Source organism: Colletotrichum jinshuiense, chromosome 6 (assembly GCF_051148585.1).
Source record: "Colletotrichum jinshuiense chromosome 6, complete sequence".
Classification (NCBI taxonomy): domain Eukaryota; kingdom Fungi; phylum Ascomycota; class Sordariomycetes; order Glomerellales; family Glomerellaceae; genus Colletotrichum; species Colletotrichum jinshuiense.
In genome coordinates this window covers 3,680,189-3,704,568 of record NC_139313.1, presented here as the reverse complement: position 1 = coordinate 3,704,568, position 24,380 = coordinate 3,680,189, and the positions used below count along the sequence as shown (strand labels likewise).

The 24,380-nt window shown below is 48.3% G+C and overlaps 7 protein-coding genes across 7 annotated transcripts; 4 read left to right on the top strand and 3 right to left on the bottom strand.

Annotated features, from left to right (window-relative positions):
- Positions 1-111: 111 nt before the first annotated feature.
- On the top strand, positions 112-1,184 carry EsH8_VI_000956 (uncharacterized protein; the record flags this gene model as incomplete). The annotated part of the gene is made up of 2 exons (XM_083272209.1): positions 112-523; positions 592-1,184. 2 exons carry the CDS (start codon positions 112-114, stop codon positions 1,182-1,184), a joined length of 1,005 nt encoding a protein of 334 aa, XP_083127383.1.
- A 2,730-nt stretch (positions 1,185-3,914) lies between these two features.
- On the top strand, positions 3,915-5,741 carry EsH8_VI_000955 (glycosyl hydrolase family 79 C-terminal domain-containing protein; the record flags this gene model as incomplete). The annotated part of the gene is made up of 1 exon (XM_083272208.1): positions 3,915-5,741. One exon carries the CDS (start codon positions 3,915-3,917, stop codon positions 5,739-5,741), a length of 1,827 nt encoding a protein of 608 aa, XP_083127382.1.
- Positions 5,742-6,675: 934 nt separating this feature from the next.
- EsH8_VI_000954 (pectate lyase) lies at positions 6,676-7,620 on the bottom strand (the record flags this gene model as incomplete). Its single annotated transcript, XM_083272207.1, has 5 exons — positions 6,676-6,852; positions 6,920-6,973; positions 7,043-7,142; positions 7,201-7,354; positions 7,413-7,620. The coding sequence occupies 5 exons, from the start codon at positions 7,618-7,620 to the stop codon at positions 6,676-6,678; spliced, it is 693 nt and encodes a 230-aa protein (XP_083127381.1).
- A 6,658-nt stretch (positions 7,621-14,278) lies between these two features.
- EsH8_VI_000953 (S-adenosyl-L-methionine-dependent methyltransferase) lies at positions 14,279-15,048 on the top strand (the record flags this gene model as incomplete). The annotated part of the gene is made up of 2 exons (XM_083272206.1): positions 14,279-14,756; positions 14,828-15,048. The coding sequence occupies 2 exons, from the start codon at positions 14,279-14,281 to the stop codon at positions 15,046-15,048; spliced, it is 699 nt and encodes a 232-aa protein (XP_083127380.1).
- Positions 15,049-18,360: 3,312 nt separating this feature from the next.
- On the bottom strand, positions 18,361-19,560 carry EsH8_VI_000952 (uncharacterized protein; the record flags this gene model as incomplete). Its single annotated transcript, XM_083272205.1, has 1 exon — positions 18,361-19,560. The coding sequence occupies one exon, from the start codon at positions 19,558-19,560 to the stop codon at positions 18,361-18,363; it is 1,200 nt and encodes a 399-aa protein (XP_083127379.1).
- Positions 19,561-21,572: 2,012 nt separating this feature from the next.
- Positions 21,573-22,313, top strand: EsH8_VI_000951 (MARVEL domain-containing protein; the record flags this gene model as incomplete). Its single annotated transcript, XM_083272204.1, has 1 exon — positions 21,573-22,313. One exon carries the CDS (start codon positions 21,573-21,575, stop codon positions 22,311-22,313), a length of 741 nt encoding a protein of 246 aa, XP_083127378.1.
- Positions 22,314-22,478: 165 nt separating this feature from the next.
- EsH8_VI_000950 (S-adenosyl-L-methionine-dependent methyltransferase) lies at positions 22,479-23,147 on the bottom strand (the record flags this gene model as incomplete). The annotated part of the gene is made up of 1 exon (XM_083272203.1): positions 22,479-23,147. The coding sequence occupies one exon, from the start codon at positions 23,145-23,147 to the stop codon at positions 22,479-22,481; it is 669 nt and encodes a 222-aa protein (XP_083127377.1).
- Positions 23,148-24,380: the final 1,233 nt, after the last annotated feature.

Sequence of the window (24,380 nt, the reverse complement as noted above, 5' to 3'; positions counted from 1 at the left end):
CAGAACCATTGTTTCACTCTCCTTTGCTCTTCACGAAATTCTCGTCCGCATTGTCACTCGTTCAATTTTTTTCTGCAATCATTGTAGTAATAGGCCTAATTTTAATCAGCCATGATGTTGTCCCCGAAAGCTGCCGCACTCTTCAATTTCATCCTTTTGGCCTCCGCCGCCCCCGGAAAGCGCCAATCCACCGGTTCCGGATCCTGCACCGATCTGCACATCTTCCTTGCTCGCGGATGGAACGAGGGTTACCCCGGCCGGCAACAGCTGGTGATCGATGCCACTTGCAACGGTCTTTCCAGCTGCGACTATGAGGATATTCTGTTCGATGCATCCAACCCTCAAGGCTACCCTGCTGCGGTTGAGGAGGGCCGCTTATCTGGCGCTTCCCAGGTCAAGGCATACAGCGAGAAATGTCCTGACTCGAAGATTGTCTTGAGCGGTTACAGCGAGGGCGCAAACGTTGTTGGAAACGTCCTTGCTGATTCAGGATTGACTGCCAACTCGACTCCTGGAAACAAGAGTAAGACTCTCCAGCAACGCGGCAATTTGCGCAGATTGTTTGAAGGCCCCTAACTGAACTTCTCATAGTCTGCGCCGCACTTCTCTTTGGCGACCCGACTCATATCGCCGACCAGAGCTACAATGTTGAGGCCGGCTCAACCTACAGTGGCCAGATGGCCCGAGCTAGCTCTTCCCTGAGCAGCCTGAATAATTTTGCCGGCGTTCTGCGTTCCTGGTGCAACGGCGAAGACACCGTCTGCGCGTACGGTGACGGTACTCGAACTATGGGCGAGGACGCTCACACCAACTATTTCCAGTTGTACACTAATGATGCAGCCGCTTACATCAAGGAGAAGTGCGTTGCCTCTGGGTCGACTCCAACGGCGACAGCCACATCCACCGCCCCTGTACCTACCTCAACCGGCTCTTTCTGCGTTTCTGGCCAGGTCAAGTCCGGTCTCTCGGACAACTACACCGGTCTCTGCGCTTTTTCATGCTCGAACGGGTACTGCCCCGATGGCGTCTGCGAATGCTCCGCGTACGGCGAGCAGACAACCAGCCCTGGCGGAGATGGTCGGGACGGCTGCCCTGCTGATGGCTTGGATGACAGCTACAAGGGACTTTGCAGCTTCAGCTGCAGCCACGGCTACTGCCCGACGGGCGCCTGCAAGTACTGCTAAAAGACGTTTTGGATTTTGATACCAAAAGTTCTGAAACTTGCGGTATGCTTTATAGCGGTTGTAAACGAATAAGCGTAGCTAGGCAACACATACTACGCATCAACTTGGAACAATGCCGTATAGCAAGGACGCTCAAATGATCCAACCGTGGGATTACAACAGGCCAATTCGTTGCCGCGGATCACCAGGTTCATAGCCAATCTAAAATTCTAGTTTAAAAGTTGGCTTGAGTTCACTTGCGGACTGCTACCGCTATACATGGTCAGTGTAATGTCAAGCTGCTGTATTGGCGATATACTTCATGCCCTGGGAATTGCGTAAGTTGGCTAAAAACACGTGCCAAGAAAAAGTGCCGTCTATTTTGGTCTTTCCGCCAGGTAGGCACTGTGTTAGCTTACGAGAGGTATGGACCCGGAACAACTGCTGTTGGCATCTATAGATTGCAGGATGCGGTTATCTTTTTTTCATGTGACATCAGCAAGTTACGTGGTATACCAGACTCTACCACGTATTGAACCGCATAATCTAGACATTGCTGGTATTGATGAGTTGTATGTCGTTTCAGAAGCTATAGCGACAATGAAAGCAGCATTACACAATTCAAATACTTAATAACTACAAGGAATGAGTGATTGACATTTAATAAGAGAGATCATTTTTGTGGATTGATCCATTCTGAGCTTGTGAGTTTGCAAGTATTTAAGGCATATATTCAATGTGCAGAAAAATATACAGCGAACTGATGTAAGTCTCACGATAGTTGTGCTTCGGCCATCAACACAATCTCGAAAATCGATAGTCGTTCGAAAAGGCGGCGTTGTCGTCACTAGCTGCGAAACGCGAGCCAATTGCAGGAAGTGCATTCCCTTGTCTGCCGGCAGCCGGCACTTCCGACGATCCGGTCGCTCTTCGCCAAATCGGGGGTTTGGTTATTTGCAGAATCATGATGACGGCTCCGAAAGTACACGGGCTCCGCCAGACGAACAGCGTAACTCAGCCTGCTGCCCAAACAGAATTGCCAAGGCAAGAGTGGACCACAAATGAAGAATGCAATGCTGAAGAGTGCACATTGGCAAAGTCAGATGTTGGAGGAATATCCGTGTGGAGGATTTCATTACAGAAGAGCGGGGGGGATGGGAAAGCGCGGGGATCTAATCCTCAGTCAACTATGTCAGGTCCTGGTCGTCTTTCCACCTTCCAGATTGTCGGTTACGCTTTTGGTTAGGTGCCTATCTTGGATGAAGGTCAGAATACGTGATCAAGTCAAACAAAGGTGGGACAAGGTTCCAAAGTTGATTTAATGGCTTTTTAGGTATTGTTTTATTTGGCATCTTTGAGGTCGACGAAGCCAAATCGCCCTTATGTTACCTAAACTAACCAACAATTGTGCAAGAGCATACACCCTACGTGAGCAACCTTTTAATCCTGCATTTATTGCGAGAAGTTCATCACTTGAGTAGCAAAAACTGCATCACAAGATATGGGAACCTGGAGCTCTGCCCTCATTCGTCCGTGGCGACTCTACTTGGCGACTCTACTTGGCGACTCTACTTGGCGACTCTACTTGGAGACTTGCAAAACTGGGACAGCCTGGTTACCATAACCGACCCATCCCTGCATCATTGTTGACGTCAGCCAACTCGGTATGGGCTTTGGTCTTCATCCCATGACGGTGTTCCAGAATTTGCGAGATGGCTCTTATCTTCCTCATGTTGTAGTTTGTCAATATCGAGTTTCGTTCAGTTGTTTACTTTAGTTTGGGGAAGTCGGCCCGCAAGCTGTGACACTCCTGAATATCTGGCCCATTGGAAACTCTGTCAAAATCAGTACTGCCTCAGCGCGTGGTGGAGTAGTGTTTCTAATTTTGTTTAGAGAGCGAACGATCGACGGTAATCGACAACAAAGTTCCATTGTTCCTGCAGGAAACGGGAGAAGTTAGAGATTAACAAAACGCCAGAGCAGTAGCGGACAATGACGGTCAATTTTTCCTCAGACTGCGATGCATCACTTTATTGGCTCCGGATTACGCTGGGGTGGTGTGGCTGGTTCATTGCGCTGCTTGTACATTCCCTAAAGAAAATCTAGCGGTAGGGAGCGCTAACTGAATATCCCTGTATCACTGTTCTGTGCCCAAGCAACGTCTGTTTGACATCACCATCTCATACCCTGCCAGTTCCTTGTTATCCACGCACGCTCTGCGGGGCGGAACAAACTGCCAACGCTTGGCCCACCGAACCAGCAGGGTGTCTAATCCATCCCTGATGTCATCAACCCACTAACCGGCTGTCGCAATCACGGCACCGCGGCATCGCAGCGCCCACAGAGGCACGGCGTTTTCGCGACAAATGGTCTAGGCTCGTAGGCTCTCCAATGGCCCCGGCGAACGGCCCCAAACAGATCTGCTACGCGGTTCGAAAAACTGGATTGCAATGCCTCCCTCAGCGCCTCAGCTTTTCATTCATGTCGTACGCGTCAGACTGGAGCAAATGCCTAGCCTTGGTACCAACATGGGTTAACTGGCGCACCCGCACGAGGGCCAGAAAGCTCCGGCTGATCCACTGGAATGATGAAATGGATGGGGGGTTACTGAAACCGCCTTTTTCGAATTTTTGTCCAACGTCTTAAATATTGTTTGGCCGTCCCGCTCCTTGTTTGATTCTCACGATGTTCTGGGAGGTGTCTCTTTACTAGCAAACACAATTCAGCCACTACTATCGGCTGCTGTTCGACATGGCGCCGTTGCAAAGTCGCCTTCTCATGGGCTGCGGCCTAATTTCTGCTGCGCTCGCTGCCGATAATATCCTGTCTATATCGCTCTCCCAAGAGATCCCCAATAACATATCGGCGAATATCGACCCCTCGTTCGCCGGTTTCGGCATCGAGCTAGACCACCTATTCTATTTTATGGGTGACGAAACACCAAACGATCTTTCCCTCAACCTCCTAAACAACCTAGCAAATTTCACCGGTCGACCACCGCACGTGCGACTGGGCGGAAACACGCAAGACTATTTAATTTACGACGATTCTCAAGACGAATGGCTTATCAAGCCGAACCCGCGACCTGTCGCGCCTGGGGGCGTCCCTGCCGATAACTTCATCGTTGGCCCCCGCTTCATGGAAATCGCCAATCGTATGCCTAAGGGTACACCCGTTACTTGGGGCCTGAACCTGGGATACCAAGAGCCGGACTACATCGAGAGGCTGACGACTATGGCCTCCGAGATTATTAATCGATGCACCAATCTCAACCTGATGTCATTCGAATTCGGAAACGAGCCAGACCTCTACGGCAATAATGGGTTTAGGACGGAGAGCTCCTGGTCGGGATCGGAGTATGCCAAACAGTGGCTCGATCGCGCCCGTGCCGTGTGGGAAGAAGTCCTGGAGCCGCGTGGACTGCACAGCAACTTTTTCGAAGCTTCGGCGTCTACAGCTTGGGTAGCTGGCACAGGCTTCGAGATTGAGGATCTGGTCAGCTACGGGCTCGATACAAAGGCCAACAAGTCGGACACTGGGTTCATCACCAGCTGGAACCAGCACAACTACTACTACTTTGTCGGTTCTTTCCCTTATCCTTTGACGTTGGACTACATGCTGCGTTTCGAGACGACAAAAGCCCAATTCGACTCGGCGATCGAGGCGCAGATCACGCAGGCGCAGCAGACAACTCACCCATTTGCGTTGAGAGAGATGTCCGTCGTTGGGCCCCTCGGTGTCGAAGGACTCAGCAACACATTTGCCGCTGCACTCTGGACCTTTAACTTCCTCTTTTACGCAACCACGATCAATATCTCGTCTGTTCAGTTCCACATGACGTACGACAGCAACGCCAGTGCCTGGCAACCGACGGCGATGTTCGGTCGCGACCGGTTCGTCCGGCCGCTTTACTACGGCATGGCGGCCTTCGCCCAGACAATCGGTCGTTCGTGCACAACTCGTGTTGCCCAGGCTGAAATATCCGAGTATCCATCCGGTTATAATGATTATATGAATGCCTGGTCAGTTTATCAGGGCGATTCACTGGCATCTGTTGTAGTTCTTAATGGCAAGGTGGCGAACGTGTCGGAGTCAAACAAAGGCAGTGTGACTGTTGACGTGGTGCTGCCCTCTTCGCTCGCTGGCCAGACACTGCACTTGGCGTACCTTACCAGTGAAGGCGCCGATGCAACCAGTGGGACGACCTGGAACGGCATCAGTTTCGAACAAGGCAACGATGGACAGCAGACTCAAGTCTCCAACGAAAACGTCACCGTCACTGTTGGCAGCGATGGAAAGGCGAGCATCCCAGTCCGGGATTCCGAGGCAGTTGTTGTCAACATTGGCGCCAAGATTGGCACTTCGGAGCCCGATAGCACAGCTTGTAACAGCCTCGCATCCTCTTCGGAGGGTGTTGGTACGGCGACTACGTCTACGCCAGGGTCGTCGGAAGACGCCAACAACTCCACTTCGAACGGTGATGATGATTCAGGTGTAGGAGGGTTGGCGGCCGGAAAGAGTATTTACACTTGCATTGCGTGGAGTTTGGCGCTGAGCTTTGGGGTTTTGTTTTTATAGACTCGGTTATAGCCACGATACCTAGGATTTTGCTTTATGGCGTATATGATGGAGATAATGACTACCTTAGTTTCTTTTATAATGACCAGAAACAATTCAACGAAGTAACTTTTGTATGCCAAATGGAGACCATCGCCCGCAAAATCTTTGTAGTCTGTGTGTCTGTACAGAAACCTCGTAGAATAAGAGTTCGATATTTTTTTCATCAAATAAATCAGATTGTTATGTTATACCTTCAACCGAAAGTTTCGGATATATCGTGCTTGAGGGAAGGCGGGAAACGCGGTGAAATTGAGCAAAAACCGTCAGGTTTCTCTGTTGCTAATTCAGAGTCTGGGAAACACCTGCCGTTTTTAAACCAGAAGCGTACAAAGCGCGAATATTGGTTATAGAACAGGATGTTTTCGCCTTGCCGCAAATTACACACTCCTCGAGCTATGGGAATGTCGACCCCAAGAAGTCCCATTCCCTACATCCTTTTAATGGTTTAAACAACTCGAGTGCCAAATTTAGCCCTTTAGAGTAAAGCTTCAGGTTGTGTCTACAATATAATCTTAATAAATTCGTAAATCAACCTGCAGATGATTTTTCCGAAGATCCTGCAACATGTCTAGAGCTGGCAAACTGGGCTCTGGTCCAATCACAGAATAGACTTTCACCTTGCCTGTGAATAATTTAGCAACCTCCAATTAGAAAAGAAATTCGAAAGAAATTACATGAATATATTCGCAGTTTGGATCTTAGAATTCGTGTGGATATTCAAGGAAGCACTGAAACTATTTATGAACAGTTTTGAAGAAGTATATACACAAAACCGAGCCCAATCTCACTCAAGATTCAATTGAAACCGAGTCAAGATGAACCCGATGCCTTTCATCTCATACAAACAACCAGGATTGTAGAAAGAATACGGCATGTTGCTTGTTGATACTATTTAGCAAGATCCTGACTTCTCCCCAGGGCCATTGTATAGTTGGCAAGGGGTCTTGGCATCGGTGCAGATGTTGACAAGAGTTGCTTCGTCGCCGGTCTCCTCGTTGATTCCGGCGACCTCTCCACCGCCGTAAGCAGATACACCCTCAATCGTGACGGTACGCTTGCAAGCATCACACTACAAAACAATCAGCTAATATTCTTTTGCAATAGGAACTTTCAAAATCGTATCAGGGGTTACTCACAGTGCCGCAAGCCCTGTAGACCTTTCCGTAATCCTCGGCATAGAAGTTGGAGATCTGTTGTTTTGTCAGCGTCCGTAATGCAAAATGGCTTAACATATAGCCACCAGAGGCTAGTCTACTTACGCTGACACTACCGCATCCATTGTGTTGGACAACCTTGTCCGCGGCCTTGTACGCACCACCACCGATGATGCGAGTCTCAGTGCCTGCCTCATCCTCTTTGCTAAAGTCCACGTCAGAACAATGTCGTCTTCAGGATGGTCATATATGGCGCAACATACATAGAAATGGCATCCTCGCAGACGTCTTCAAACCAGACGTTTTCGATGGTGCAGCCACCGCCAATGCAGTAAACACCCTCCATCTGATCCTTTCCAATGATGGCATTCTTTAAGGTGGCACCCTTACGGAGGAGGAATACGGCGTCGGCTTGGCCTTTGAGTAAGGGACGGTTAGCTTGGCAGGTCCTGAATTGTAAGCAAACGCAACTTACCTCCTTCCGTCTGTGCCTTGCAAGCACCAGATCCTCTGTCGAAACGGGCCAGCTTTCCATCGTACGACTCACCAGCAGCAACCTCGATAGGCTCAGAGCTGCTGATGGTCTCAGTCGCGGTCGGGAGGGCATCCTTGCCCACACAGGCGGAGACAGTAGGGAAGGCAACGGCGAGAGCCGCGAGCAACTTGAAAGCTTCGGTGCGCATAATGCCTGATTTATAGAATGAAAATGAGTGTGCTAATAGAGAACGAGTGTAAGGTTCTTCTGGATGGCGGGACTCAGACGTGATCTTGCAACTTGATTAAATTCTTTTCTGGACAAGAAATAGCTCGATGATTTATACTTGGACTTCAATTTGATAACAAAATATGAGTGGTGGAGAATTGCTTTTCTGGTGCGCTGATTCTTGCAACAGAAACTCGATGCTGAATTAAGGAGGTCTTGGCCAACGAGGGGATTCCGCATCTCCTCCACAACCCGCATTGCACGGTGCTTTACAGACCCACTGATGGCATTCCAAGATTTTGACGTGTCAGGACTCGGCAGCGGCAATTGGAGAGCGCAGTACAACGCAATTCTTTAAAACAGTACGGGTGTAATCAATCTGGAAACCTGTCTGCTGACGGTTAATTTAAATCATACTAAACATGGAAGCAAATGGGAGCCCGTTTCGAAACGCGCCAAGACCGTTTACCGCGCACAAGAACCGGTCAAGATCACCGCCGTCGGGATCTCCCCAGTGCCGCATAACGGAGAGTTGGACGATCGTTGCCCACTATGCTGCCAAGACTCGAGGCACTGCCACTCTTGGCACGGCGCTTCGATATACCAGAGCTTCAAGTTGAAAGGAAGTTTACTGTGCCTGGGCCACATCTTAACCGATGATCAGAATCTCTACAGCGATCAACACAACTTCGAACTTGTCACGAGGCATGAAGGTTCTACAAGTCACATTTGCATCAGCGCAATTACCGCGTCGCTTCCCCGTCACAAACACTTCTTTTAAAAACACTGTCAATGGACTAGGGAGACAAGAGTACGAGATTATGCCATGCGGCAATCAACATTTCAACGCTGCATTCACGAGGTTGTTTTATTAATGGCCAAGGGTAGGAAAGATGGTAGTACTCTTAACCCGAGTTTTGACACCTTTGTTTTCAGCTTGAATGTTGGGAACGCCATGGCAAGTTGCTATCTAAGGTGATAGGGAAGGCAGTATCACCTACGTATCAGAAGCCATCTACAGGGTATAGGGCTACGCAAGCAATTACATAGTGCTTATTTTCTGGAGGGGTGATCTTTGTTTGCTGGATGCTATAAATGCGATCGACCTGCTATCAAGGTATTGGGTTCGCAGGGTGAATAATTTGGAGAGCCCACATTCCGATGTATTAGGCAGACCAACTGGTACACGTACTGGTGTATCGAATCTGCAAGGCAGATCTTGGCATAGGTTGCAAAGGCAAGGGGCCGCAATGTTTTTGCCCTCATACTGTGGTCAGTTGCGATTTCGAGCTCAGATTCGAGGTCCCAGTCATATTTCCGCTTATCATCATAAAACCCAATAGCACGTAAGTAAGTAAAATCCTGTTAATCGGCGGTTAGGGCGATCCAGATACTTGGCATTGCTATTTGTGTTCCATTAGACTGGCGTGACTACACTGACACCTAACGTCTGGTACCACCAACGCTATCAAAAGAGAGGGGTGCAGGGGTACGATTCTTTTGCGGTGCTCAACATGTCATTTTGGGTAACGGGCTGATGAATAAATATTATTCTACCTACCCTCGTGGTACCCCAAAAAAATTAGGCGTTACATGAAGTCGATCATCTTTTACGCAGATGAAAGGAGTAATATGGCGGTGGGCAAGACAGAGGTGGACGTGACAGAAATTTTATCGTCCAATGGAAGTGTCTTGGCACTGGTGCCATGCTGGTAGTGGCTTTTAAGTGGAAATACGCCACAAACAGCAGCTTTACGCTCACGGCGTTTTTGTTAAAAATATTTGAGAGTTTTGCATATTAATTCCATTGTGCATTATTGTTCAGGCACTTCAGGAGAAGCAGAGTGGAATCATGGACCGCAGTTGAGTATGGCATCTGCCGCCAATCCACTACACGACAATTAATCGATTGTTTTTACCAGCTCAAAGCCAGCAAACCCACCCATTTCCAGGCGAAGTATGGAGAACCAAGGTATTTACAGCGCTGCTGTCGTGCTGGGAAAGGCGCAGTACCTTGTAGACTGCAGGCACTCATCCACTGCATCGACTAGCCAAAACCCAAGCGCTTAACGTTAAACTACAACGATATGAATGAGGCACATAAAGAGCAGGAACTCTACAAATTAGATTTGGTTCAGCTACAGATAGAGAGAAGCCATCGTTTTACAAGCTTGTCTTAAGGAAATACTGCAGGTAGCAAGGCTGATGACATTCAACCATTTCGTGTTGCCCTCAAGGGAGGAATTACAATTGGCGATGTCGACATTTTCGAAGGAAAGATTCGGCCCCAAACCGATGTGTAACACATCATTCCAGATAAATCCGAGGCTGAAACCAGGGAGTCCAATCTTGAATGTTGGATGCAAGCCGAGCCGGTTGTGTTGGATAAATACCACAAACTTGAACGCCGTTAGTCATGTGCCGCTTATGCTGGGCCACAAAGAAACCGACGATTTCAGGCGAGGGATACTCCATAGATATATTCCGAACTGATATATTGCTTGGATAACATCGTCATGCATCTTCCTACACCTACGAAGGCTGCGGATTTTCATGAAGCCGGCGAGAACCAATGGTGGCTGCTGAAAACATTGCCCCACCTCCTTTCGACACATGTCATCTGAGCAGGGGAAGTGTAAAAATGCGCGCGGTCTACTGAAAATACTATAATTTATCAATTTGTTATTCGCACTTGCAAAACAATGAAATGGTGACACGGAATCTGTTTACCCGCTGTGGTAAGCACGCACCTTATAAGTCGTATTGTATATTGAGGGTGCGTAAACAGGTCTGACCAATCGCCGTACTTCCGGCTGTGTTGGCCAGTCAGACTCACTCTAACGTTCGTTGAACGATTCTCACATCCTTGACGGAGGCCCTAGTTCAGCTTTTCAGACACCTTACGCCACCCTTCGACGGGCGGTCCTCGGAGTGAATGCTCCGGGATGCAGAACACCATATTATAACGCCCAAAAGGCATACAGCGCCCTGGTCCGACTCCACAGTTCCGATGCGTGGCCTGGCCTGCAAGCAGGATATTGCCGGTCATCTATATTTCTTCATGATCGGAAGGGAGTATGAAATCGGCGCTGATAGGGGGTCCTTCCAAGGCATGACCTGACCTATAGGTAAGTCAAAGTTGTCACATTAGACACGCTAGTCTGTCATATTTAAGAACATGGAACTGTATGTATGACAGTTATCCTAGCAGCGCTGATTAGTGTGAGACATTTTCAGCTTGTGCTAGCAACAGACTAGACTAGTGACTGTTTCTCAACAACTTCAACGTCGCTATGATAAGTGTATGACGGCTAGACAATGTAATAAACCGGGAGCAATTTTAGGCGTCATTGGGAATCATTAAGTTGGTAGGTGAGCTCTTGCATGAAAGCCTGATTACATGATTATTATGGAAAAAGTATGGATGCGTTTGGTGCATAATATTCAGCCCTGAGATGACTCCCACTGCATCCATTACAGTCCTCAAGTAACCATTGTTCCAAATGCTAACATGAGGCTTTTGGCTCACATTCTAGTAATCACGGAATCCAAGTACCCGGGTAAGACTACAACGCTAGCGATAATTCCATGGAAAAGGTGCGCATTGTACTACTAGGATATCACCTTACTGTATCCAGGTCGCAGTCTAAAGCAGATCTCGCAATGGTCGTGATATCTTTTAGGCAATGTAGTAAAATGGCGCAATAATCATTTAAAAAATAATTGACGAAATTGAATAAACCGCTCAATCCAATGAGACCCATGCATCTTTTCTCATGTTAAAGAAAGAGTAAAATAAAACCATGCTCTATGGCATTAATTCAACAGTTTCCTGATCAAATCCGCCTCAAGCTATTTAGTCATTCACGCACTATTTGAGATAGCTAGAGAGAAACTGGACCACAGCCTTAGCAATCCGTCTCGTAATCCGTCTCCACCACAAATTACGTCCTTCGGTAAGTCCCGTGGCCATTCGAATGTCACCGTCACCGCCAGCGAACTTCATCTCCAATTCATAGACCGCCTGACCCCAATTCTGCAGCTCTTTGACGTGCATTTCTCTCCTCACCTCATAAGCCCGCATGTACCCAGCTAGGCTATTCCGAATGAGTCGAATGTCTTCGTCTGTGAAACCTTCTTTCACTGAGCACTCATCGAGCATCCGCCGGTGGATTAGCACAAGACCCCTTGCCTCGGTCAAGATGCCGCAAGCCGCACAGCGGGGGAAAAGCCACTTCCGGTCAAGATCGGAGATAATAGGACAGTACATATGGTCTGGGCCACTGAATCCCGAGCAAGTTCCGTAGGTGTGATGGTGTTTGGCCAGGTGAAGGATGCGAACACAAAGCTTCTCGCCCGTCACTGAGCATGGTCGCCCTAGGTAGCAAGCCCGATGGTTTGGGTCACTAGCATCCCAAAGACCACTCTCTCGATAGGCCGAAAATAAGGTCGTCGTGGGGCAGGACATGTCTTGGCCAAAAATGCAAGGCTTGCCCATGCTACAGCCAGGATGAGGATCCATTTGCCCAATGGGCATGTCCCAATCGGTTACATGATGCTCGGTAGAAAACAGAGGGACTGCCGACTGAGACTTGATTGCAAACGACATTGCTCTGGACGATGCCAAGGTCAGTCTCAGGACAATAGGTAGAAGGAGGCAATATGATATCAACAAGGATAAAATAACTTACAGTTTTTAATAAGACGATACTTCGATGGTTGATGGGATATTTGATATGCTGTGAAGGTCTTTGACTTCAAATAAGCAGAGCGGTTGCAAGTAAAAAGTTTTTTAGCAAGATGCAAAGTTGAACTATCGACCACGCAGAGTTAAAGCTTTTATACTCAATACAGACGCCAAGGGGCTTTCCGTTTTCACATTTACAGATCACTATCTTGTCATTGACCACCAAGTCAAATGAACGTCGTGTAACTTCAAGTCTAAGGTCTGCATAGGACGGCTGTGCTGGTTTCGCTGATCCATGGCCATGCCATGGACAGTCAGCCCCAACCAATGGAAAAGCAAACACTGAGACACAGACCAGCCCTTGGGGGCAATTTTCAGGAGGGCTTTGACTTAGGGGCCATGTTATGTCGCAAGCCTTATCCATAGAAGGCCCAAGAGTATAGAAAATTCGTTAGAGGGCTGATAACCATGCAGCCCAGGGCTTTTGTGTAGATTGGGTCTTTGAACGTTTCAATTCGTCACCCAGGTCCCCAAGGCAAAAAAAGCTCCCTGATTGAATGGAATGTTCGAAATACGCCAGATCCCCCTGCATATTTCATCCAACCAATGCCGCCACTAATCAGCTGGGGCCACCTAAGGTTGGGGTTGCACAAGGAGTGTCTTGAACGTTTACTTCCGAAGTTACACCTCGGCTGACTGTGGTATCTAGCGACGGTTAACCCCACCAAGGTACAGGTTACAACCCTTGCAAGCACATCTGCCGGCTTTGGCACACATTCCAAGCGATTGAATCTATTCGTCTGGTATGAAATCCAAGAAAAAGCCAAGCCCTCAATTCTAAGTATCAGCACAACCGTCGAGAATTCAGCTGCTGACTGCGACTGGAAGTGGCACTTTTGACAACTAAATATCGGAACCGGATTAAGGAGAAAGTTTGGATGAACCTAGATAATTATTGTTGTATCCAGCATCATTGTTGGTACTCAGCCATGTCCCATAGACCGCCCTTTCAGACAGTTGCGTCCTTAAAGACCGGAACATAATGAGTAATGTGACAACCTGATCTTACTCCCCCATGACAATGTAATGTGATCCGTGCACGGCTGGCCTGTATGTGTATACTCGAACACGACCCTTTTAGCATCACATGTTAATGCTATTGAACACGCATAACAGTACTTAACGTAGTTTTGATTACATAAACCGCAATATGTTTCCATCAGAATCAACTGGTCAACATGGCCAAACTGTATGCACTTGCCCAATCTATCGTTGGGTGTATGCCGAGACCTGCTTCGATCAAAATATGAGGATAAAATGAGTATACCCACGCGCAGATAACATTACCTCAAAACCTAGACGGCAACTCGAAAAGCACGCATAAAGTAGATTGGATGCTGCGACCTGCGTTCAACCAAGACGTGTCTTCAGACGTTGCGAAATTCTTGGCCGGGCATATATGTTCAAAAATGCACCCCTTTGGATAAAGATCCAGCATCTAGATCATGCTGTTCCAGCCAAGTTATGTCCATGCCATACACGGGCTACTGCTAAATTATCTGGTTGATTTGATGACACATTTGTGGCTGCAATACGTTGGCTCGACCGGAGCTGCCCGACACATTCTTGTTGGTGACCCAATACAAGCTGATGTATTGGCTCGGTGCAATACTTCGCGCTGCCACTGGCCAATAGCCGGAGGCGACGTTTCGTAGAACACCAAATCTACCCCGCAGCTGTTCACCTAATATTACATAATCGGTCTACACATACCATCTTGACGACCCCGCAGCGGAGATCATTATGATTAGGTCAGTCTCGACATCGCGAATGTGTTTAAGATCCCAGGGTTTACAGGCAACAAGTGGCAATTTTATATTAACGGTTATTAAATGCATTTCTGTTATGAAAACTTCGTTCTTCAACTAACGCACCGTCTTAACTAGACGTCATGGCAAGCCTCTTAGACCTCGATAAGCACCTAGCCTCACTGAAAGCAACACCTGAGACGCTAGCTGTTCTAAAGGACCTTCACATTCAAGCACTCACTGAACCACCATACGTGAGCACCGACAGCCAGCCTGTTTCGGTAGCACTGGATAGGTTCGTGGCACTAGAACCTGACAAGTGCGCGCTCGTGTACCTTCTTCTCCGATCCATAGGGGCAAGGTTCGTGGTTGAGGCTGGGACGTCATTTGGGGTCAGCACCATCTGGCTTGCCCTTGCGGTAGGACAAAACTCTACTGCTCAGAGGTCTAAGGGAAAAGTGATTGCTACGGAGAATGAGCCCACTAAATCCAAGAGGGCTCGAGAGCATTGGAAGAAGGCAGGTGCCGAAGTTGAACAATGGATTGAGTTGAGAGAAGGCGATTTACGAGAGACGCTTAAATCTGATTTGCCGGAGCAGGTGGACTTTTTATTACTGGACAGTGAGTCTTCCAAGCCAATATTGATGCTACCTGGTACTTGGAATCACCTGTAAAGCTGACCAAAACCCTAGTCTGGTCCGTCCTTGCTATGCCCACGTTAGCTCTCGTCAAGCCCAGACTAAGGACTGGCGCATTGGTCGTTGTGGACAACATCATCGCTGGAGCTGAGGGTTATATCGATTTGGTGGCATACTTAGATGATTCCAAAAACGGGTTCAAGACCGCGACAGCTCCGTATTCTGGTGGCTTGCACATCGCTGTGTACCTAGGTAATGAGTCCAAAACAGCGTAAGGCGTATCTAAGAAAGCAAACAGCCTTGAAATTAGTTATCTAGTTTCTTACGCCAATTCCTACAAGTATCAAAGAGCTTGTAACATCCCCTCATGTTTGACGACCCAAGATCCGTCCTTAGGGAATCCAGGCGCGTGTCCCTCAGACCCCTCCCAGCCAGCAGCCATGTAACCGATTGCTAAAAGAAAGCCACCGTTTCCAGGGAAATAAGGCGGCGGAGACGGACCTGTTGGCGTTGTTTAGTTAGCATTCGACGCCATTCTAGCAATATAGCAAAATGGTGGAAACACCACGATGCTGGGGCTTACGACTCACTTGGACCAGATCTATGGGCAAAGCCCTGGTCACCAAAGGTCCAGTAACCGAAATTCGTCAAGTGATAGATGGCTCGCTCAGGATTTCCGATACGTGCCGAGTTAATTGCCAGGACATTTCGCCCCCAGCCTCGGATCTGCTGATCGCCCCAGACATCCCAGACCTTGTCAGACGTTCTACTGCCAATAATTGGGTCAACCTGTTCCAAGTGTTGATTATTAGCGACTAATACAGAAGAGTAATAGTATTTACCAAAGATAATAAAGTAGTCTTACCAGTGGGGTGTCTGGGATCATTCCCTGTAGCATGATTACGCTCCGTGGATCTTTGTTGAGTTGTGGATTATCCCACCATGATGCATTTGTTCCGCCACCAACCCAAGGCGCATATAAGCCGTCGAATTGGGGTGGGGACGCCATATTTTTTGCCACTGTTGTCCATTTATCGGGACAATTTTGTCCAAGTCTCTTCTTCCACTCACAGGCAGCGTTGAGGGCCCATTGCCAGTATGCAAGCTCGTAAGCCAAATTGGAGATTTCAGTTGGAGAAGAGTTCTCCGTTACGCCTTGGATGGGCGGACCGAGGTCATATTTCCCAGTCAAGTTGTTCAACCATGCGAACGATGCCATGTAATCGGCGGTTGACGTGAGTACATTGTCCCATCGTTGGAGCATTTTTTTCGTGGGTGTAGCTTTGTAAGCCAGCTCCGCAAGATATATTGGGTGAGGCTGCTGCCATTGAAGAAAAGCTCGAGTCTCACCTGGAGATATACCCATGGTGGTGAGCTCTGTCATCTTTGGCCACCTGGTGGGGGTTTCCCTCTGTCAGTTCACTCGTTTTTGTTTTTTAATAATCCGAGAAATATACCTGGCTCCTTTCCACCCCATGCGGCGAGATCTTTCCTTAGCGCTAGGTAGCAGACTCTCGTATACAGCAGGAAATATTCGATCGAAATACTTTTGTCGCCCCCAAGTAGCCCACTGTGCGCAATGCCACACGACCATTTCCATATGGAATTTACCCCACCAACCATTATATACCAGGCCACTCTCCTGTGGGGGTTGACCGGTTGCTGCACTGTTAATTCTCATTGCGTACTGCGAGAGAATGATGCGACGTTGCAGCTCCGTCGCATTGGGGTTCGTCGAGTCGGTGAGATCAACAAAGCCACCTTCTTGCCAATATTCCTGCCAGCCAAGTCTATTTCGCCGGATAATATCGGAGGGTAGTGATGGAGTCTCAAGTTTAAGGCTTTATTGTGCAGTGAATGCCAGTTTCCTCTTTCCAATATCTTGGGGAATGGAAGATGAGGCTGGAGACAGCGTGTAGCGATGTGCGGTACTCTTGTTGGAACCCTCTATTTCATTCCTCATCAGTGCCAGTGGCGATTCTTTCGGCCATCGCAAGTTGAGATAATAGGATGTATCCTGCATTTTGTGATGAATATGAGCCGTATCGTCTGAGATACCGCTTTGTTTGACGATGGAAGTGGTATGATTCTGGGGGAACTGGTATGTGCCCATGAAAACCTCGAAATCGGAAGTCTTCTCGACCTTGTGAATTGGAGGAAACGGAAAATCAAATTCGACCTGTAATAGTTTTGAGGAAATTAGGTCGGACTCAATTTCAAATGTGACAGAGTCAGTGTCAAAGTCCCCTTGAGTGATTACTTTCACGGCCTTGCCATCAATCTTGAACGTCGAGGTGACGGAACCATTCCACAACTCAAGCATTTGGTAAGGGTCGGTAATGTTCGAGAGGGTTTGGTTTTTGTACCTCAAGCCTATGCGTCCTAGGTTTATGCGATTGGGGTTTGCGCTTAGCCACTTGGAGATCTCTGGCAACTTTGGGTCTTCTAGGTCGTATATGACATCTCTTCCATGCGTTGTTATGGCAACACCATGGTAGTCCTCCAGTTTCTCACTAAATCAAAGATTCAATTTAGTATCATTCTGGTACCAGCGAGATTGCCGTAATTGAAACGCCTTACCCATTGTCAGGTAGACTATCCTTATGCCATCCCCAACTGGACAGTGTGTTAAAAGGTATCAGTGTCTGAGTGCCGGTAATGTCAAAGTTGAAGGCAAAGTCCCCGTTTCCAACTTGTAAAGGTGTTGTGGTATTGTCGATAATCTCTGGTACCCTATTTCTCACGATGTTGAATGATTCAACGATAGCACGCCTTTCATCATGTTAGTCTCCAATATGCAATAAGCAGCCATGCAGACATTTTTGTTGGGTTGTACATGCCTGTTGATGGTAGCTGCTGCCAAAGCCGGCGTAATCAACAGAAATTTCAAGACGATCATTGCGTCGAGGAGATTGGTTTGACTGGATGAACTGAAGAATAAACAATTTCAATCCCTCCACAGCCAAGAACGTCCGTACAAATTTCTTTTGAATAAAACATTCACTAACGAACAAATGCCAACAAAGATACATTCATACTTTGGATAATGAGATCGACACGGATACCTCGGTCCAAGTAATACCCGAACGCGGGGTTTCGGCCGTCAACCCCTCCCATAATCCATTGTTTCCCTGGGGCTCCGTGATGGGTAATCTGCAAGAGCGAATAGGGTCAACTCCGTCGTATTACAACCTAATTTATTAGCCAATGGGATAAATTCTATTTGACGATGAATCCTGCTGTCCCCTGGTCGCTTATCTATCTAGCACCACTATTCGGCCTCGGTCAATTGTTCAACGAGAGAAAGTAAATGGAAAAGTCAAGATAGGTGATGATTATTAGCGTGAATTGACGGAATAAATCATGATCGAAGAGTGTCAAGTTAATAACATGATTCAATGTCCATCAACTGTTACATTATTTCGCCGAACATAAACGCAATTCAACATGATTCAGATACTTACAGTAAGGTAGCCGTTGAGAAAAATGTTGGGTATGCCTAGATTCAAACCGATGCTAAATATGTATAACAGAATAAATACTGGCTCCTTAACTGCGCGTAAACGCGACTACTAGCTCGCAAGACCTCAAGACTTCTCTACCAGGATGGTATAGTCATCACCGTTCTGCTCCGTAACCGTTACAGTGACACCAAAAGCATCAATCTTCAGTGACTTGGCACCGCCGCCATTTAGGCTCAACGGCGCGTCATCGAACTCGTTGGTTCCGCATCCAGAAGTTGAGCCGCGACCCGGATTCCCGTCCACGATTCGGAAGGGCCCCTCCCCAGTCTCGAGTTTCGTAGACACCGTATATAGCAGTACTCCAGCGGAGCACAGCTCAACGTCAACTCCGTTGTTCGATCGCACCTCGGCGACCAGCGCATCCGTCTCACTCTGCTTGATAACAACCGCCTTGACTCCGCCAGCCTTCTCCAATGGAGTGAGTTTGTGTGTAGTTGAACCAGAAGCTGAGACGCATTCAATCTGATCGTCTGTGAGCCAGCCCAGTCTCCACTTGTTCCACGCAAAGAAGTCCTGGCTCTGGCCCTGGAGCGTGGCCATAAGATCCCAATGGCCGGCCCATTTGGCAGGATCCACGCTCGTCATGGGGTACATATCTGGAAGGCATATCGTATGGCCTGTCTCGTGCTCAAGGACCTTAAGCCAGATATCGGGTTCATCAGGCCCCAATGTCACGGCCCGCTTAGCGATGAGCTTGTTGTCAGAGTCACGCACTTCGCTCGTAAGGGTGGCTGAGGTGGAGATGGACTTGGCGTTTGCTGTAGTGATGATGTAAAGGACGTCGGTAAGGGGATCGGCGCCACTGGGAATCTGCGTATTTGTTGCCTTTTGCCACGAGTTGAAAGCATCCAAAATATAGCCCAAATGATCTTCGTACGACAAGCCTCGCCCGAAATTATACGCCGCAGCAGCTTTGGGCATCCGATGAAATCTAGACGTGTCGACGGTAATGTTCAGGGCCAGCTTGCCGTATGATGAAATATCATACCAATCACTGGTCGCTGGGAAGAAGACGTCATTAAGCTGATTTGCTGTTTCAGTTGCTGGCTCGTCGGAGAAGTCGACAAACAGCATGAGGCCTTTCAATACTCCCGTGCTGGGGGCGCAGTCATAGTTGGCCTTGGCAATGAAGCCGGAGCTCATATAGACACTGGGGATAGCTGGTAATTTGCAAGCAGAGCTATCAGCTCGAGAAAGGGATGCGGCGGTGAGGAGTAGCACGCAGCCGCGGAAGAGTGACTTTGAGACTGTGGCGGTATTCATAACGTTGATATTGCGCGACGTGGACGCGTGAACAGGAAATTACAGTGCCGCAAAGGGTGATGGAATCGTGTAATATCCAGAAGGGCCATCGTCGCTTTATGTAGCCAATATGATCCGCCTTCACTAGTCTTGACTGTTGAATGAGCTGAACAGAGCAGGGATGGTTTTGATCTCTGCTCCTAATGTTCCACTCAAAATGGGACGAACTATTAACCCAGCTGCTTGGCCAAAAGAACCTTAAGAGGAGCTGGGGAATTAGGGATCCAGGGAGCATCTTATGGGGCATTGTGGTCCGATGCACGTTAGCAAAGTTTCGTATTCTCGTCGTTGTCCAACAGCGAGCAGAGCAGAGCAGATTAGCCTTCCGTAGCCGAAAATATACTCATCACCCAAAGTCGCGGTCCCTACAGCATTGGCATTTGTGCCCCTGACGCTATTGAATGATGTAAGTTGCTCCTGTGTTGAATATAGTGTGTCGGTTTAAATATTCCAGGGATCCTCCCGACAGGCCCACCTATATTCCGTCTGGCCTAGGCTTGGAGACGTTGCAAGTTCGGCGAGACTTACCGCTTTAAACTCATAGGGCTGGCCGGACTGCCCCGGTACGACGTAAATTATTCTCCTTATATGGACCATTTTGAAATAATGAACCTTAAACTCAAATGCTCAGCCAAATCAATGCAGATAAACCTTCAAAGGCCGGCAGACAAAAGATGTCACATTATGGTGATTAGCGATAACGGCATGCAGAGGACTGGCTGTTCAAAATAGCCGGATGGCTGCTGTGCTAGACTTCGACGTAAGAGGAAGGTCCTACATGATTGAATCAATTTTAGGCGATGAGAATGATTGAATTTATTTTCGGTTCAGGAAGAATAATTTCCGGCATGGTTACTTAAGGACTTGACACGAAGCGACCAGTACAAGTGACGTTCGTTGAGAAAGAAAGTTTATCAAATCAATTAAGTACAGTCCTCTTGGAGCTTTGCACAGTTCAATGGTCGCTCTCGCATGTTTTTAGCCCGTTGGTATGAGTAAGGTAAGTGTGAGTATCTCGGGTGCTGCAATTTCAGCGTGCTTGTCCCTTTTCAATGTCACACTGCCCCAAGCAAAGACTCGGGACCAACAGGCAGATAGGTTTGGCAGCGACAAACGAGCTCGATGCACGCCGCCCGGCTCCCTATTCCTATTTCCTTAATTAACAACCAGACGCCGATGTATCTATCGTTTTCATTGGCCTATCACTGAAAGCCACCTCTTTCTTCCCTAGATGACCTGCGCGTTTCACACTCCTAGATAATGTCAGCTCGCGCGTTGTGGCCGCGCAGTAATTTCACCATTTTGTGACGATTTCCTTTCTTTCGCTTACCCCTGCGCAGGTGGGCGTAATACTGTTAGCGGATTGTACCCAAAGGATCACTTTTCCAACGGCGTGTCTTTATTGGCCGGAATCCTTGAGCTGCAATAACTCGTCCATCAAAGATCTTTGTGCTGGCGGCGCGTAACGAGTCGCAGGTTTCGCTAAGCGCCTCGGCCAGGGCGGTAACACTTAAGCGATTGGGGATTGACTGAAAGCTGCTCAAACGCCTGGGCCCCGCCATCTCCAGTATCGGCTTGCCTGCAAGGGGGCCAAAAACAAACAATTCTGGATTGACTGGCTATCATGTTTCCACCATTGCAACGACAACAGCGCCAGCGGCCCAAGGTGTCGTGTTACTATTTGCGTGGCACAACAGTCGGTGCAAGGACTCTTAGATGGATGCCTCTTTGTCTTCTGGCAAATTTATAAAGAACAGTTGCTGGCCGTACCGCTCTCGCACTTAGTAACTGTGCATCCCATCCGCTTTCCATTACCTTCTTTCTGTGTTTCCTAGGAGTTTTTTTTGTTTCCCGCTGCTGGCCGGTCTTTCCTCCCCTAGTACTATTTCGTCACAGCAAGATCGAAAACTACATTCATACCACGACCCAACTGATTTTTCCAACTTAAACACTCTTTCGTCGACTGCGTCACCATGAATAAGATTGGAACCGCTCTGAAGGCCGGCCAGACTGCCGTTGAACTGGGTCGTAACGTTCAGGGCCTGGCCGGCGCCGCCTCCGAATTTCGCTCTGTCGATAAGCGGGAGCTCGGTCGAAAAGCTGGCCGTGGTGTCTTCGACGAGGGTGCCGAGACGGGCAAGACGATGGGGAAGACATGGCTCAAGACTTTCGAAGTGGTGCCCCGCTTGGTATGCCGCGGTCTACAGTTCATTTTTGCCCTGATCGCATGCGGCTTTTACGGCAACCGTGTCGATGCGGACCGAAAGGACAATGACGGTTTCTCGCCTGAGTGGATATTGGCCATCACTGTGGCCGGAGCCTCAGCTATCACATCTATCCTCTTCGTCGCCGCCACGCCCCTTGGTGCTATTCCATACGTTGGTAGCAAGATCAAACTCTTCAAGACCTATCGCGCCTTCGCCTGGGATCTGGTTCTCTTTGTGGCGTGGATTGTCGTCTTTGGAATATTTGCGGCTATTTTTCTCGACAGAGACAGCGACGACTCATACAAGGGGAGCAGTACAAGCTTGATGAAAATAGCCGTCTGGATTGACTTGGTGAACGCTTTACTTTGGTTGTTTTCGGGTGTTTACGGCGCTATCAAAACATTTTTGGGGGAGAAGACAGACCAGATGACGAACAAGATAGGGCAGAAGCTGTTTGAGAAGAAACAAGCACCGACAAAAGAGGCCGAATATGCTGAGAGTGTTTAGAAAACACTGGTTTTAGAGCTAGAAGTCGTGTATATTTTTCTCGGCACACTCCAGCACATTTGCCACCTAGACCTGGACTCTATTTGAATATGTGAAACACCGTTGCAAAATCGTGCAATATTTCATGTGCTACTGTGTGGCTAAAACTAATGTCGTCCAGAAGATTTAGTTCACTACTGCCAACAAGAATCCGTCGAGAATTGTTCGTCCCCTGGAATCTGTGTGCGCCGTCGATATCATGGGTACAACTGTAGCCTTGACCCTCTTGTCCCTGCCCACATGGGTCACGATGTTTTCCTCGCCCGTCTCTATGGCACCGCTACTCAAAACATTCCAAACAACATTGTCGACGTAGATGCATCCCTTTGGCTTGGTCAGTTTAACAGCCCACTCGAAATATTTCTCCTGCTCGCCCCAGGAGGCATCACAGAACACCATGTCAAACTTGCGGCCCTCCTCAGCCAATTTGGGCAGCACTTCCAGAGCGGCGCCTAGTATAATCTCCGTATCTAGACCTGCAACATTCTCCAATGCGACATTTCGATGTTTGGGATCAATCTCAATGCTGGTGACTTTAGCCCCAGCCTGCGCGAGCCATATGGTCGAGTATCCTCCAAGCGTGCCGATTTCAAGCACAGATTTGGCGCCAATGAGCTGGCATTGGATGGCTAGAAATTGACCCTGAAGGGGAGATACTGTAATCTCGGGTAGGTTGTTCTTTTGAGAATTCGCAACAGCGTGATCTAATTTCGGGTTTGGGGGGAGGAGGTTGTTTCGCGCAAGGCCCTCGACTGCAACAGCGGCAGCGACGGTGTCTTTCTCCGTGGATGGCATTGGGGCGAGTGAATTAAGAAATTGTTTACCAAAGAAACTACAATTACCCTGTAGTGGTTTAGAAATCTGATTATGGGATTGAAAAACGGTCGTCCTCCGTGGCCGATGTGACTTATATAGCAGAAAGATGTCGCTTACGCAAAGGATCGCAACTATTCCAACGTGCATGTACCGTCGGAAAACCGGGCTCGGAATACGAGGTCGGTGTACTTCGGTGTACTTACTATGCTTTATTGACAGCCCTTTTGATCCGATGCCAGTTAATCATTGTGCCAGTGGTCTGCATGATACTTTCCCAACCTGGAAACAGCTCGGCTTTCTCGGCGGCCGAGAAGGCAGCAGGTTTCATAAGTACCATGCTCAAAAAACGGCAAACCATAAAATTATTTGTAAGCTATCAGGCGCTACAAATGATCACAAGCTAATGTGGTATGTTATGTCAAGTAACAGGTAGAGGTGAAGGAACGCTAGTTGGGGCCAATCGTGGGCATGCGAGTGAGACCAATGCTAATGACAATGCTGACAGGCTGAGCGTTGTGGGATCCATGCTGGTAGGTATTTTATCGGCATATGTATTGTATCAACGTTTGATACTTTTGCCATCACCTTTCAAGCATTTACAGAATCAGCAATTCAAATGTTGCCATATACCCTGAATGTGGCTCAAACAGTAACCAAGAATGCATTATCGCATGTTGCATCCGCAGGTTCCTCCCAGCGTTATTGCCCGCATGGCTTTTCTTGGCAGGCTTCATTCCTCTAGGCATACACACATGCTGCAAAGCTAGCGACACCATTTTTCTTCTGCGGCAGCTCATGGTCGAACGCCCCTTTTAGATAATTTTATTGGATGGCGAAGCTGCGAAATGGACTCGCACGATCAAATCGACATGTGTGCTTTGAACGACGCCTCCCCATGACCAGTGTTGGAATCACAAGTTACCCGTACGGGTGATAATCGAACATAATCAAAGGATCAAAACTGGTACTGTATTCTTCTGTTGTCTTGTGTGTAGAAGAGTAGGTAGGTTGGTAGCAGCAGCAGTAGTAGTGAAGATATCACTATTGCCAGCCCGGAGGTTGGATCTCCGGGTTCCGCTGCCGCGGCCGTTGCCGCGGCCAGCTACTGCTGCTGGCCAGCTCCCTGTATTCTGGCTGAGTAATCCAACAACCAGCGACCAAGTTACAGGCGTTTGACGGCAGTTGCCCTTGTGAATTGTTGTGCGCATGCCA